Consider the following 17,812-nt stretch of genomic DNA (forward strand, 5'->3'; position numbering starts at 1 on the left):
CGGACTTCCAAAGTTCCCTAGCCGCTTGCCCTGATACGGCTCCCAGGCCGGATCGCATCCACTATCAGATACTCAAACACCTCTTGGTGAACTGCCAGCAACACCTCCTCGACCTTTTCAATCGTATCTGGGTTGAGGGTGAGTTCTCGTCACAATGGTGGGAAAGCATCATCATCCCCGTGTTGAAACCTGGCAAGAACCCACTGGAGGTGGACAGCTACCACCCCATTAGCCTCACCAAAGTTCGATGCAAGTTGCTCGAACGCATGGTGAGCCGGAGGTTGAGTTGGCTACTTGAGTCTCGGGGCCTTCTGGCTCTGTTCCAGGGTGGGTTCCGTAAGGGCCGCTCTTCCACCGATAATCTGGTCTTCCTGGAGTCTGCCATCTGCACAGCATTTTCCTATCGAAAGCATCTGGTTGCCACCTTTTTTGACATGCGGAAGACATACGATACAACATGAAGACATCATATCCTTACCACTCCACATGGGTGGGGTCTTAGGGGCCCGCTCCCAATTTTTATTCAAAATTTTCTGTTACTTTGCTCCTTTTGCATGCAAATTGCTCCCTCCCATAGTTTCTCCCGAGTCCAGGAGAGTGGGATCCCACAAGGCTCTGTCTTGAGTGTCTGCTTCCTTTTAGTTGCTATCAATGGGCTTGCTGCAGCTGTGGGAACGTCCGTATCGGCTTCTTTGTATACTGATGACTTTTGCCTGTACTGTAGCTCCATTGGCATTGTGGTTGCTGAACGGCAGCTGCAGGGTGCTATCCGCAAGGCGCAGTCTTGGGCCGTATCGTGCGGCTTCCAGTTTTTGGCCACCAAGACTTGCGTCATGCATTCCTGCCGGCATCACACTGTTCACCCTGGGCCACGGCTTTATCTTGATGGTGAACCTCTTGCTGTGGTGGAGATGCATTGGTTTTTGGGATTGCTTTTTGATGCCTAATTGACTTGGCTCCCTCATATTTGGCATCTTAAACAAACATGCTGGCACCATCTTAACGCTCTTCGTTGTTTGAGTCACACCAGCTGGGGTGCCGATCGGTCTACCCTTCTATGACTGTATCAGGTATTGATTCAGTCCCGTCTCGATTATGGAAGCCTGGCTTACAGTTCAGCATCGCTTTCCGTGTTGTGGTTGCTTGACCCCATACTTTATTGCGGGATCCAACTCGCAACTGGAGCTTTCCTCACAAGCCCTGTAAACAGCATACTTGTGGAGGCTGGTGTCCCTCCATTGCAGATGCGGTGCCAACGACTACTGGCTGCTTATGCTGCACATGTTTGTAGCTTGCCCGGGCACACAAATTACTGTCTCCTGTTCCCCAACTCAGTCGTCCATGTTCCAGAACAGCGGCCCCGGTCAGGGTGTACAATCGTGGTTCACGCCCGGGCTCTTCTCTCTGGGATTGAATTTTTCCTGTTCCACCTGTTTTCCAGGCCCATATATGATTATTCCTGTGATGTGTGCCCCGCCCATGCCTTCGGCTGGATTTGGCACAGGGCCTGAAGGACTCAGTCCCTCCTAAGGCCCTCTGCCGCTGCTTTCTTTCCATCCTTGACACATTTCACGCCTCTGACATGGTCTATACCAATGGTTCGATGGTTACTGGTCGAGTTGGTTATGCTATTACTCTTGGGGATCATTCTGAACAACGCTCAGTGCTGGCTGGCTGCAGTGTTTTCACTGCGGAGCTGGTAGCCATCTCTTGCGCTGCTGGGTATATCCTCTCCTGCTCAGGTGGGTCCTTTGTCATATTTAGTGACTCCCTAAGTGATTTACAAACTATCGACCAGTGTTTTCCTCGCTCTCATTTGATGATGGCTATCCAGGAGTCCATCCATACTCTTGCCCGTTGCGGCTGCATCATGGTTTTTGTGTGGACCCTGGGTCACATCAGCATCCTGGGTAATGAACGTGTTGACAGGCTGGCCAAACAGGCTATTAGTGCCCCAGCCCTAGAGATTGGCCTTCCAGAATGTGATTTCCAGTTGGTATTGCTGCAAAAAGCCCTTGGTGCTTGGGATTCTGAATGGCGCACCCTGCCTTCCCCCAACAAACTTCAGTTCATCAAGGAGACTACAGGTGTGCGGTGCTCCTCCATGCGAGAGTGCCCAAAAAACAAGCCATAATGCAAGCTAAATACTGGTCTAACTCAAGGATCCATTCTTGCTCAACTGCTCTTTATATACACTCAGAGAGAGAGAGAGAGAGAGAGAGAGAGAGATGATGCACCACAAAGGAGTTATCCAAATATGACAGAAATCAGTAAATGTGATGTACATGTATAGAGAAACAAATGAGTACAGTTTCAGAAAAAATTGGATGATTTATTCAAGAGAAAGAGCTTCACAAACTGGGAAAATCAATATCACATTGGTCCACATCTGGCCCTTATGCAAACAGCTTGGCTTTGGTTGATAGAGTTTCTGGATGTCCTCTTGAGGGATATCATTCCAAATTGGTCTGGCAAGCATGAAGACAAGCAACAGAAGCCCTTACCATGTGTGGGCAGGCAGTATGTTGCTGAAATGTAAGCCCCAAGATGGCTTTTTATGAAGGGCAACAATAAAGGGTGTGGAATGTCATCACATATCGCTGTGCTGTAAGGGTTACACAGATGACAACCAAAGGGATCCAGCTCTGAAAAGAAATGGCACCTCAGACCATTACTCTTGATTGTCGGACCGTATGGCGAGTGACTGTAAGGTTGGTATTCCACCACTGTCCAGAGTGTCTCCAGACATGTCTTCGCTGGTCATCTGGGGTCGGTTACAAGCTGGACTCATCACTGAAGACAATTCCACTCCAGTCAGTGAGATTCCAGGCATACTCCAGTCAATGAGATTCCAAGCTGAAGACATGTCTGGAGACGTCGTGGACAGCGGTGGGGTACCAACATGACTGTTGCCTACCATGCGAACTGACAGCCAGGAGTTATGGTCTGGGATGCCATTTCGTTTCATAATAGGTCCCATTTGGTTGTAATCCGCAGCACTTTCACAGCAGCTTTCACAGCAGTATGTCAGTGATATTCTATGTCCTGTTTTGTTGCCCTCCATGGCAAGTCATCCAGGACTTACATTTCAGCAAGATAATGCCTACTCGCACACAGCGAGGTTTCTACTAATTGTCTTCGTGCTTGCCAAACCATCACTAGGCCATAAAGGTTGCCAGATCTCTCCTCAGTTGAGAACATTTTGAGCATTATGGGGGGGGCCCTCCAACAAGCTCAGGATTTTGGTGATCTAACCCACCAGTTGGACAGAATTTGGCACGATATCACTCAGGAAGACATCCAAAAACTATACGTGTCATTGTCAGTCTGAATAACTGCTTGCATAAGGGCCAGAGGTGGACCACTGCATTACTGACTTGCTCAATTTGTGAAGCTCTTTCTCTTGAATTAATCATCCAATTTTCAGAAATTGTAGTCATTTGTTTCTCCATAAATTTACATCACCTTTACCAATTTACATCCCATTCAGATAATTCCTTTGTGGTGCTGTAGATTTTTTTTTAGTGTGTATGTATTACCATCTGGACCTGTTCAGCTGCAATTTTGAGTATGTAAATGATTGAATCCAAGATACAAAAAATCAATCTATTTCTGCCACTGAGCAGGCACTGGTGTATGACCAAGCTGGTCTAGGTCGCTACTTCATAAGAATGGAGACTTTGTCCTAACATGACAAAAACTGAAGTGTACTGATTCCACCAGTGCAGTAACCTTGCAAATGCCCAGTTGGACTGTAAAACTTTCTAAACATACTTAAATATTTTAGAGGACTGATTGAATCTACAAACATGTTCGATCTGAAAAGTAAGTGAAATGAAATAAGTTTAAAAGAGTGTGGTACCTCTGGGATGTGACCTATCTCACCCACTGTGAGTTGGATTTGGAGAGCCTAAAAACTGCATGTTGTGCTGCCTCATCAGTAAAATGGGGTATCCAGCAATCAGCTACCAGTGTTTGGAATTAAAAGTGAGAGTGTTGGGCATATTGCTCTGAGTGTCCTATCAGGAGGTATCTAGTTGAGAAAGAATATTTATTTCAACCATGTCACACCTGATGTTTTTGATTTCTTAAAGAACCTGGACTGCTAACTATAATAAACTTTTTAATTTTAGTTGCCATAAGCTAAGTAATAAATAAATCATTCATTGAACAGTAACTGAATCTTATGGTTCTGGAACTATCATTAGTTCATTTTTGTTTATGATTTGGTGTGACTAGCAGAATTTTCGGTGTACCATTGGTTTTCTGCTTTCATAGCCTGCTGATGTTCTCCATATCTTTTGTGTTGGTCTGGTAGTTGGTGCCTTTTAAGCAAGTGCAGCCTTGAAAGTGCTTTCTTCTGCTGCCATTATTTGGTTATGTCTTACTGGAAACATTGTGCTAATGAACACAGAATCCATTATTTGATCTGCTACATTACCACACTTTCCAGAAATTCCCTGTCCTTTCTACACGTGCATACTGTAAATATAATGTAACTGTTGATTGCACCACATGGAATACGACCATAGTTTATGGTACAGGAAGCCTGGCTTTCCTTACATGAGCATACTGTTCACTTATTTCATTATATATTCTTACATCTGCAACTCCATCCTCAGGCCATTCCTTTTGTCACTGCAGAGCACAGAATATTTGCTGAAATAAAGTATATTGTATGTTTCAGTAATGAAAGGATACTCAACTTCCATTTAGGAATATATTCTGTTTGCCAGTATGCTGATATTTCAGTCAGATACCCATTACAGAGTCTCTTATGGATTTGAGGCATTTTGTCATTACACAGAATATGAATGACAAAATGCCTCAAATCCATAAGAGACTTTGTATGTGTGTGTGTCTATATATAAAAAGAAGAGCTACCCCATTGTCCCCTTCTCTCCTTTCACTATAAGATACACTTTATGATGTAAATGGTTTCTGTTGCTTTAAACACTTCCACGGTATTCTTTTAGTTTCCACAAGAAGACTACATATGAATTTTTGTTGTTGATTGGGTGCTATTACTCAAAGACAGAATGCCCACCTCATTCAAAGTGTTCTAACTGTGTGAGAATAGATCCATTTCACCACCATGAGAAACTAAGGAATTACTAGTTGACTCAGGCATTGTCCTATGTAGCTTAACCAGCCAAATAAAACTGGGATGTGCCAGATGTCCCATAGGTTGTCAACTAACAACTATTTTGCTTCAGAAGAAATCCATCCCATTGGGACCTGGCTCACCTTGTGGTGAGAGGTATTTATAGAGGTTTGTACCATTCTCACTATCCAAGAAGTTAAATCTCATTTCCTGTATTACAACACTCTGTCAGTACAACAAACCTTGGTTGCTAAAGTGTACCTAGAGACCACAGTAACAAGGGGCTGGCAGTGCTGACCAGCACTCACCTCTGGGAACTAAAAGTTTGTCAAGTCCAAACTCATTCATTCCTTACTGAGCTCCCTGAGAGGCTTGGCACTTGGAATAACACAGGAGCCATGTGTAGCATGTCAGATGCAATTAACATGATTAGTGGAGCCCATATTAAGATAAAAAAGCATTTTAAACTATATTTTAGTGAAATACAAAAGAAGGCCAGAAGCTCTTTAGGCCTTCACTTCTATAAGAAAATAGCAGTACCAGAAGATGCTTCTGATTTGAAAATTACCTACAGAAGATGAATGGTGAAATCTCTGGCAGTTGACCCTAAATGTAAATAAATGTAACATACTGTGTATACATAGGAAAAGAAACTCAGTGCTGTACAACTACACTATTAATGACAAACTGCAGGAAACAGCGTATATCAGAAAATATGTTGGTGTAACTATTCAGAATAGGCTTAAGTGGAATGACCACATAAAACAAATAGTGGGAAAAGCAGATGCCAGACTGAGATTAACAGTAAGAATCTTAAGAAAATGTAACTCACACGCAAAAGAAGTGGCTTCAAGGCACTTGTTAGGCCAATTATTGAGTATTGTTCATTAGTCTGGGACACTTGCGAGATAGGACTGATAGAGGAGATAGAGAAGATCCAACGAAGAGCAGCGCGTTTTGTCACGGGATCGTTTAGTTGGTGCGAGAATATTACAGAGATGTTCAACAAACTCCATTGACAGATGCTACAGCAGAGGTGTTGCGCATCACAAAGGGGTTTGTTATTGAAATTTCAAGAGACTACTTTCCGCAAAGTGTCAGACAGCATGTTTCACGAAATGACCACGATGAAAAAATTCAAGAAATTATAGCCAGTACAGAGACTTATTGACAATTATTGTTCCCACATGCCATTCGTGAGTGGAACAGGGAAGTGGGGATCAGTTAGTGGTATCAGAAGTACCCTTTACCAGAAACCCTCAGATATCTTATAGAGTATTGAGGTAGATGTAGATGTTCATTATACTGTGTGTAAACAGATCTAAGAATAGTGCTCTTTTGGTGTGATAATTTGTGTATCAAAATAATTCTTGATCTGTTACTTAGAGCTGCTTCTCATTCTGAAAACAGTAGGATGAATACAACTTCATAATGAAATTCATGTGTGCTCTTATTTCATCAGTTATCGACAAGTCATTTCAGGGGTAAAATAATCTACGCTACATTCTTCTACTTGTTCAAAGCAGAGGGGATATTATTTCTGCTGCCAGACCATGCAGAAAATGAAACTGAGTTAACTAAAGCAGAAGAAAGTGTGGCTTGCAGTTGTCCCTGTTAATGCATGTTGCCGACCTTCTATAAGCTGCCACATTTTCATCTTGGCATTTGGTCATGGGTTGGTTGAAGAAAATGTGACTGAAAGTGAGGATCATTAAAACTGAAATCAATGAAATGAAACAATAGTTAATTGCACATCTAGTTCCAGCCTCACAGTCAGTACATCAAGCACCCATTATGGTCTTCATGTAGTACTCTGTGCAAGTAATAAGCCTAGGTAGAATTTGTTATGATGGATGTACTATGAGTAGTGCATCAAATTTTCACACTTTCCCCCTTCAGCTCAGTGAAGAGGCCAACCCTCCATGTAACTTGAGGACAATTTATTGTTTGTGTTAACTGAGCAAGGTAGCATACTAGGCTCACATCTTTGTTTTTTAAGTATGTAGAAGAGACTTACCGTATATGTAACCTGAAGGCTCTGTGACCCACCTAGCATATGTGTACCATCTAGTGCATGCTAGTGTAACAGTGCTCAAACCATAGGTTATGGGTTAAAATCTTGGTAGTGGTAGCCATGTTCACCACCTTGTTTTGTGGTTAAAGCTTTTGACCACTAGAGTGTTGTCCAGTGATTGGAACTGAACTCCTAGTCTCTATGGAGTGTCTCATTCATTGTAGGTTTGTTACAGTGTCAATGTGCTGCCCACTTTGGTGCTGTTTAACTGGAATGAATTATGTATTTTCATTGGATTTCGTCCTATTTCTCACTTTCATTTCATCAAGCAAGGTGGCACAGTGGCTACCACCCTGGACTAGCATTCAAGAGGATGACAGTTCATATCCATGTCTGGCCATTCAGAATTAAGTTTTCCATTATTTCCCTAACTTGCTGCTGGAAAACACTGGGATGATCCCTTTGAAAGGCCACAGCTGATTTCCCTCCCAATCTTTTAAACAGCTGTGATTGTGTTCTGTCTCTAATAACCTTTACCTCTGCAGGACATCCACTGTATGCTTCCTTCCTTCCTTCATTGCTTTCATTTTGATAGTCTTCGATAAAAATGCAAACATAATGCTACACTTTGAAGATCTAATCAGGATGATGCACATGAACATTTGGGACACCACACTGGGATACAAAAGGGACCACACCTAAGTAAAATGCAGTGACATGCAAATCTGTTAAAAGATACTCAAATCCAACATCAGTAGATAACAGTTCTCTGTATTATTTGGTGGAGAAGGTAAAGCTTTCTGTGTCTGACATTTGATAGCCACACGTAACTCCTGGGTCATGCCAGATAGTGAGAAACTCTGGGAACCATTCCGGTTTTGGCTAGGTACTGATTTGGTAAACCTGAAGTTCCTGACCTAGAGATAGCAAGAACTGTCAGTGCTCTCTATCTGTAAGCACTGTGCATGCTTCAGTAACTTTCATGTTGTGCAGTGGTGGAACACTGCATCATAGGGACTGGGGTTCTTGGCTCAGCTGCTTGGATTTTGAGGATGGTGAATACCACAAAATGTGCTGTATGCTAATGAGACTATAATAATGGCTGTTGATACAAAATGCTCTGGTGCATCTGCCACACATCAGTTGTGTAATGAATCAATTTGTGTTCTCTCAGGTATTTTCAGCATGATTCATTAATGATGATGTACTTCCAGGTTTTCAACCAATTTTGTGTTTCCATTTTTGTACAATATTTCGGTGATTGAGCCAGTCTTCTTATTCAGGTGCTACAAGTTTTGCTGTTATGTGAAAATGGAAATATAAAATATACATCATTGATGGATTAGTTTGTACTTCCCAGCTCCAAGTAGTATCTTAATGATTCTGATCTTACAAACTAACAAAACCTCCAATGGTATGGGAGTGCCATTTGGGAGAATGGGAGAATAAAACCAAAGCAACCAAGAACTCAATAGATGTTTGAAAGATGCCCTCCAAGAATGACAGTGGTCGAGAAGTAAATGAATGGTAACAGAATGTGTACTGTATCACAGTGTTTTTTCTGATATTACAACATGATGAGAGGTCTTACCTTTTTATATTCAAATTGCTTTCCATTGTGTGGTAGGAATCCTTAAGTCAGTTAAAAGGCTTGGAAATGGAACATTCCTTGCAGAAGCATGTATGTCTCTGCAAGTCACAAAATTAAAAAAAGGGGAGGGAGGATATTGCTTGGTGAATACCCTGTAGCTATAGAGTTTCACAACTCTCTTAACCTCAGCAATTGTGTTTTGTTATGAAGAGACATAATGGGGATGGGTATCAAAAGAGTTAAAAGATGACTAGAAAGAAGTGTTATAGCTGTAAGAAACATAATACAGTTGCAACTTCAATACACCAATGTTACCAGAATATGTCAGATCTGGTTTTATCCATCTTGAGGTGTGACTATGTATCCAACCTAATGAGGCATCTTAAAATGTCAACCATATGGCCACAACACTGCAAACTGTAAGCATCAGGCAACATAGTGTGAATCTAGAACTCTGTGCTCATTGACACTATTGTGTGTAAATGTCAGTAGGTATCATGTGATCTGGTTTCACAAGTCTTCAGCATTCAGTCAAGAAAGGAAACCCTAGGAAATCAAGCTCACAGAGTGAATCCATTTTGTCCTATACTGTGAAGTGCTGCTGCAAACTGACCCTTCCCATAAAGTTAACAGCGTTAGCAAAAAAGTGCTATGAGTAGCAGAACTGAAGCATAGTGTAAGCTTAAATTGTGATTGGGATAAGTACTAGAAGCATATTCTGGAGTCCAGTGGTGACAAAATGTTTATTATAATAAACAACTCCATCATATTTAGTGATAGTGGTACAGGTTGCAAATGAAGAGTGAAAACGTCAAACATTCTGAGTGCCAGTTTTTCACAAAACATGTTGTCAGTGCTATTGTGTACTTGGTATTCTGTTACATATCCCTAGACTTATTCCAAGTGCCAAATCATAGAGAAAATGTTACAAACATTCATTACCAGATGGCACACGGTCTTTGTGCCAAGCAGTGCATCCCTCTGGAATTCCAAGTGTTATGCATCGAGGTCTCTTCCATTTAGTTGATAGTAAGCAGACTCCATTAAGCTTTTATTTGTGTCAGTAAAACACCTTTATGACAGAAGGAGAGAATTTGGGTTTCTAAAATAGTAAAAAAAGTAAAAAACAGTATGATCAAAGCATCTCATCCATCTCAAATATCTAATAACAATTCTTATTTTATAGCAGAAGAACTGAAAAATGTAAATGTATTCAATAGAGAAAGGATGATGGCAGATTATGCCATCCCATACTTTATTTGAAAGACGACCCATGTTTACCAGTTCCAAAACAGTAGACCTCTTGAAGGTGTTGCCTTTTCTTCCTCAACAGCACAGGAAGTTTTACAGTAAACTTTGCAACAGCTGATCCCATTAATGGAGTTGTGTAAGAAATATATGTCAATACTGAAAGGTTTTTTTTTTTAAATTTAATTTTATTATTCTCGGGAAAAAATTTAAAATCAGTGAGAAATGGTTTTTGTTGACAACAGTTCTAATTGTTAAAATATTATTGCTGTATTTCTGTTCTTGTATCACACATAAAATGTAGTGTCTCAATATTAATGGCACTTGAAACATAAACTATCTTATTGGCACTTAGAAGCAGTCAGTTCTCTGATATGGCATCTGGAATGTTCTTAATAAATTATTTATTTTCTAATTTGTCTCCTTATTTTACAGTGATGAGGTGAGCAGCATAATTCTATGGTATCAGAATACGTTCTCAATTTTTTTGGATATGAATAGATTGTGCACAAAAAGAGGTACATTGATTTTTTTTATTCTACTGACAAATATGAGATTTGGCACTTAGAACATTTGACTTTCTAGTGTTCAAATGTAGAATAATTTGGGTGAATGTAAGTGTCAAAAGTTGAGTCAAAAATGACAATTGTACGCTAGACCACTAACTTGCAGAATGATCCAGGGAAAACTTGGAGAATGTAAGGTGTAAATTTCCTGCTCACGCTGTGGTAGTAAGGGCAGATTTCAGCTTATCAGCTATAGACCGTGAGGCACACATTATCAAAGCAGGTAGTAGGGATGCGGATTTTCATTATATTATACTAATCATCATATCTGAAAATTACCTTGAGCAACTATAAAAGTAGCTTTTGAGTAGCAGCATCATAGATCATCATTTGGCAAACAGACGTAAACTATCTGATTCATTTAATGTTTAGGAGGCAATCAGTAACCATAAATCTCTTATAACATCAATGACTACAGGTTTTAAAATAGACATTAAGAATGGTAGGAAAATATTTGTGTCAAGCAGATGTATGACAAAACAGCATACACTAGGTTACATGAGTAGTCAACATCGAACATTTATATTGTACAACATAGTTCAACTGCCAAGAGCTGCTAATAAATACTTCTTTATCCACTACTGGTTTCAAATTTCATATCATAGCCAGGTATCCCAAAGTCATTAATAATACCTTACATGGCAATATTAAAACTTTGGTATCAAATAATATAAGGTGCATTCTGTGTCAATGCTGTCAAACAGTACATCACATTGTCAATAATAAAATGTTCCACAAATCTTTATGTACGTATTATACTCAGGTTAAGAAATTCTGTGTGTGTTCAATTTGCAAGTGGAACAGGGACCTGAGAAAAGGACAATGATACAGAGGTACTTGCAGCTGCACAGTGTAAGGTGTCTTGTGGTGTCTACACATAGACATACAGGATGAGCCAGAACTCTACTGGCGAACTTTCAGCTGGTGTTCGGGGATATTTTCTGAGTATTTTGTTTTAAGGAACCTTTGGACTCCAGTGGGTCTTTACAGAGTAATTGTTTCATCAAATTTCTTATCCCCATTTATCTTTGCACAAGTATTGCACTGAAAATCTCTGCACAGCAGTACAAAATTTTAGTGGTATGCCCTGTGTGTCTTGAAAACAAAGTTGTTCCATTTACTCATGATACTAGCTTTTGATAACAGTAAGGCACACTTTACTCTTCACCTTTTTCACTTTTCACTTTTATTCAGATATGTTGTGGATTAGTTTTTATTGAACTGTTATTTGTCCAGTTACAGTGATACACAGCAATACAGATAGGTCTACTGATGAAGTGGTGGTTGATGTGCACCTCGTGTATGGGTTTGTTGAATGCAGCGCAAGAGTGACACAATGATGGCATGCTGAGCTCATGTTGCAGCAGTGACAACCACATCGCAGACTTTTTGCAGGCGATGGTTGTTGTATTATGATGTATTTGTGTTTTACATTTTGGCGACTGCATATTTCAGTGTTTTTCAGTATTGAGAAGATATTTTCACGTAACTGACGGTAACTGGGATGACAAAATGAATGAATCGTAATCGTATTATTGCTCTGTACAAGCTGTCAGAGACCATGGTTCCCTTATACCAAAATACTCAGAACGTATCCCTGAACAGCCTCTGAAAGTTTGTCGGTGGAGTTCTGGTTCAGCCTGTATATGCCCTGAGTTTGGAACCTTTCTTTGATACCCTGTTTTTAAAATATGTGCTCTTTTAATGTGTATCCAAGTATTTTAATTCTCCGCTTAACATTTCTCATTTCTGAATTTAATCCACATATTCATAGAACACATTATAGCGTCCCTTTCCAATGTGTATATGCATATATATTTATCCATGCCTTTTTTTTTTTTTTTTTTTTTTTTTTTTTTTTTTTTTTTTTTTTTGTTTCAGTGGGTTTAGTTCAATTTATCTTGTCCAAGACAGTAAATCACACAGATTGTGTGTTTTGAAGAAAATTGTCTGCCATGCGAAAGAAGATCAAATGAAAGCTTTGCAGGAGGTTGCATATTATGGACTCATTAAGCATCCAAATGTTATTGAATGTTTAGATTCTGGTGTGTCTGGTGAAGCTGATGCTTTTTCTAATTATACCAGTGAAGTTTGCATTTTATTACCATATTATAAGGTAAGCAAAATTTTAAGTAACCCAAAATAAATCATAACTTTTAGCATTGTAATGAGCACATGGTGCCATTTTATTTAGGGTGCAGTTTGTTACCAGCCACACACTAGAAAACTATGTAATGGTAATACCATTAAGTGCACTAATGTGGTGATGAACTTATTTATGCTATTGAGCTTCAGAAACTAATTTACGCTAGTTACACACTGTGCTGACATACAGCATTTTCAGTTTATATCAAATTACATGCGTCAGCTGCATGAACATAATTAGAATGCATCCTTTCTTTTTTTTATTTTTTTTCCTTCCACAAAAGGCCTGTTTTGGGCCATGACTGAATTGACTGTTATTACTCTGTACAAAGTTACTTAATAGCTCAATCTGAATTAATTAACATAATTCCATCTCCTCACCACCAGAATATTAGGTGACCTTCCAGCGGAAGTTCAAGTGTCTTCATTAAGCTCAACAGCCAAATAGCTCACTATATTGTGTGTGTACCAATGTCTCCATTCTCCCCTAGTATTCCTCAAAATTCATCCTGGGTACATCCTTGTGTTACTGAGGTCAGTTTGAGTTCTTTGTCTTGTTCATCAAATTATTTGTTAGCGACTTTGATTATTCAATGTGATACACTCTTTTTTTCACATTGAAAGGAATACACCAGTACTAAAAACTCTCCATTCTGAAAACATTCCTGAATAATGCTTAGTTTACCAATATCTCACAGAATCTGCAAATTCCTGTTTGACTATACATAATCTTGTCCTCAGGTGCAGCCATTGTGTATTATTACTATTGACCTACAAACCACCAACACACACAAACAAACAAACAAACAAACCCTAAATAGCAACATTATGTGTTGTTGTGATGAATAATACAACAGTTATGATGTAGCAGACATTGGCACAGTAGAGTAATAATAATAAGAGTAGGCCTCCGGTATGTTCTGCCAGTCATAGAAGGTGATGAAAATAACAAACCACTAATAGGGCTAAGCCCCCTTTTAGTGTGATTAGTTGGTTCAGGACAGAACTAATGAAGCCTCGGACAAGCGCTGTCATGGTCGGGGACGTCGCTTGAACCCTATGCCCGTCCACAATGGTAACGACACTGCTAGCCACACGGAAAATGATTTAAATCCAAATAGAGGTGTTTTGCAGGATATGCTTCCTGCAACCACTCTAGAAGGAAAACAAAGACAGAGGATGAGATGGTCAGATGAACTTAACCGACACCTCATGTTCTGTTATTACCAAGCAAAAAACTTAGGAACCAACACAACTGGATACAGATCACGAGTATACACAACATTTATTACCAGATACCCAGAATTAAAATTTTTAACAGAACAACGACTAGCTGATCAGATCCATGTAATAATAAAAAATAACAGGATACCCCAGTCAGAATTAGAAAACATCAAACAACAAGTACAACAAATACTGGAACAAAATAATGTGCAATCAGAAGAAGAAGAAAATACAGTAATGGACTCAAACAACCCAGAGCAAACAAACAAAAAACAACACGCATCAATTAAACAATCAGAGGAAAATGAAATCTTAAGACAGCCTCCAGAAAAAGCACAAATAGAACATGAAGTGACACACATGTTAGATATCGAAGAAAAATTTCAGCTGACATATATAGAATACAAAGACACAAATACAGACATTAGACCATTCTTGCATAGACCCCAAAGTAACTCACAAGTCGAAACAACAATAACAACTATCAACACAATCATACACAACAAAATAAATGAAAATACAACTATGGAAGAGTTACAACTACTGCTTTATATAGGAGCACTCACTACAGTAAATATATGCACTAGGCAAAGATCAGAACCAACCAACACACAGAAGAAACCCACAAAACCAGCATGGCAACACAGGCTACAGATCAGAATAGAAAAACTGAGAAAAGACATCGGACAGCTAACACAATTTATAAGAAATGAAATATCAGACAAAAAACAAAAAAGGTTAGGTAAAATCTCACAACAAGAAGTGATAGAGCAATTAGATGAAAGGAAGCAGAAATTACAAGCATTGGCCAAACGACTTAGAAGATACAAAAAAAGTGAAAATAGAAGGAAACAAAACCAAACATTCAACACAAACCAAAAGAAATTTTACCAGACAATAGATAACACACACATTAAAATAGACAATCCACCAAACATAACAGACATGGAACACTTCTTGAGCAACATATGGTCAAACTCGGTACAACATAACAGATATGCACGGTGGATACAAGCAGAAACAGACACATACAAGATGATACCACAAATGCCTGAAGTGATAATTTTGCAACATGAAGTTACCTGAGCAATTAATTCTACACACAATTGGAAAGCCCCTAGAAAAGATAAAATAGCAAATTTCTGGCAAAAGAAGTTCACCTCAACACATTCACATCTAACTAAATTATTTAACAGTTACATTGCAGACCCTTCCACAGTCTCTGATACACTTACGCAAGGAATAACTTATCTGAAACCTAAAGATCAAGCAGACGCAGCAAACCCAGCAAAATATCGCCCCATATCATGCCTACCAACAATATACAAAATATTAACTTCAGTCATTACACAGAAATTAATGACACATACAACACAGAACAAATATATAAATGAAGAACAAAAAGGCTGCTGCAAAGGAGCACAAGGATGTAAAGAGCAACTGATAATAGATGCCAAGGTGACATATCAAGCTAAAACTAAACGAAGGTCACACACTACACATACATTGATTACCAAAAAGCTTTTGATAGTGTACCCCACTCATGATTACTACAGATATTGGAAATATACAAAGTAGATCCTAAATTGATACAGTTCCTAAACATTGTAATGAAAAATTGGAAAACCAGACTTAATATCCAAACAAATTCAAATAATATCACATCACAGCCAATACAGATTAAGCGTGGAATATACCAAGGATACTCATTAAGTCCTTTCTGGTTCTGCCTTGCTCTGAACCCACTATCCAACATGCTAAATAATACAAATTATGGATATAATATTACTGGAACATACCAACAAAAATCACACATTTGCTATATATGGATGATCTAAAACTACTGGCAGCAACAAATCAACAACTCAACCAATTACTAAAGATAACAGAAGTATTCAGAAATGATATAAATATGGCTTTCGGAACAGACAAATGTAAGAAAAATAGCATAGTCAAGGGAAAACACACTAAACAAGAAGATTACTTATTGGATAACCACAGTGACTGCATAGAAGCAATGGAAAAAACAGATGCCTATAAATATCTAGGATACAGGCAAAAAATAGGAATAGTTAATACAAATATTAGAGAAGAACTAAAAGAAAAATATAGACAAAGACTAACAAAAATACTGAAAACAGAATTGACAGCAAGAAACAAGACAAAAGCTATAAATACTTATGCTGTTCCAAGATTGACCTATTCATTTGGAGTAGTGAAATGGAGTAACACAGAACTAGAAGCACTCAATACACTTACACGATCACAATGCCACAGATATAGAATACATCACATACATTCAGCAACAGGAAGATTCACATTAAGCAGAAAGGAAGGAAGAAGGGGATTTATCGACATAAAAAAACCTACATTATGGACAGGTAGACAATTTAAGAAAATTCTTTATAGAATGAGCAGAAACTAGCAAAATACACAAAGCAATCACTCATATAAATACATCGGCTACACCACTGGAATTTCATAACCACTTCTACAACTCTTTAGATCAAATAACATCAACAGATACGAAGAAAGTAAATTGGAAAAAGAAAACACTACGTGGCAAGCACCCGTATCATCTAACACAGCCACACATCGATCAAGATACATTCAACACATGGCTAAGAAAAGGCAATCTATACAGTGAGATGGAAGGATTCATGATTGCAATACAGGATCAAACAACAAACACCAGATATTACAGCAAGCATATTATTAAAGATCCCAATACCACAACAGATAAATGCAGACTTTGCAAACAACAAATAGAAACAGTAGATCACATCACAAGCAGATGTACAATACAAGCAAATACAGAATACACCAGAAGACATGACAATGTAGCAAAAATAATACATCAACAACTTGCCATACAACATAAACTAATAAAACAACACGTTCCCACATACAAGTATGCACCACAAAATGTACTGGAGAATGATGAATACAAATTATACTGGAACAGAACCATTATAACAGATAAAACAACACCACATAACAAACCTGACATCATACTCACCAATAAAAAGAAGAAATTAACACAACTAATCGAAATATCCACACCCAATACAACAAATATACAGAAGAAAACAGGAGAAAATATTGAAAAATACATCCAGCTGGCTGAGGAAGTCAAGGACATGTGGCATCAGGATAAAGTTGACATTATACCAATTATACTATAAACTACAGGAGTCATACCACACAATATCCACCTGTACATCAATGCAATAAAGCTACATCCAAACGTATATATACAACTACAGAAATCTGTAATTATTGATACATGTTCAATTACCCGAAAGTTCCTGAATGCAATGTAACATATACCGTACAGTTAAAAGGAAGTCACGCTTGATCAAGGTCCGCGTCACTTTCCATTTTTAACCAGACATAATGTCTGAGAAAGTAAAGATAATAATAATAATAATGACTTATCTTCAGCTATCATACGAAAGGATAAAGAATGCACTTCTGTCATATTTATTTCTCAAAAAAACTGCAAAAACTACTGATATGAAGTAAAATAATGGCATGTGATTAATCACACAAATCCACCAGTCTTACTCACAAATTACAAAACAGATGTCCATATATTTATATGTACTAACATAATTGTGTAAATGTCTCTGACGAGACTGCAAACATCTCAGTTCATTACCAGGGGAACAACGCCCGGCATGGTAGGCTTAATATAAAGGGAACGAAGCACTGGGAATGTCAGAAGACTACCTCGTCAACATTTATGTATCCTTTTGTTATTTACTGTATTATAATTAGTATCATACCAGGAGACAGTATAGATCTACTGGCTCCTATTATTGTAGTTTTGACCATTGTATGTCATTGGGTCTCACCTGGCTGATGCTTGTAATTATTATTTTGATTAGTAGGTGAAACTACTACCAACAAAAGTGGAC

At 38.7% G+C, this 17,812-nt stretch overlaps 1 protein-coding gene across 2 annotated transcripts in view; it reads left to right on the forward strand.

Annotated features, from left to right (window-relative positions):
• The window catches only part of LOC126470083 (serine/threonine-protein kinase 16), a 107,228-nt gene that overhangs the window by 40,282 nt on the left and 49,134 nt on the right, over nucleotides 1-17,812 (forward strand). For both annotated transcript variants that reach the window (XM_050097594.1, XM_050097595.1), the window contains one exon: nucleotides 12,405-12,639. In XM_050097594.1, the coding sequence (XP_049953551.1) occupies nucleotides 12,405-12,639 (235 nt within the window). The remainder of the gene's footprint in view (nucleotides 1-12,404; nucleotides 12,640-17,812) is intronic.

This window comes from Schistocerca serialis, chromosome 3 (assembly GCF_023864345.2).
Source record: "Schistocerca serialis cubense isolate TAMUIC-IGC-003099 chromosome 3, iqSchSeri2.2, whole genome shotgun sequence".
Classification (NCBI taxonomy): domain Eukaryota; kingdom Metazoa; phylum Arthropoda; class Insecta; order Orthoptera; family Acrididae; genus Schistocerca; species Schistocerca serialis.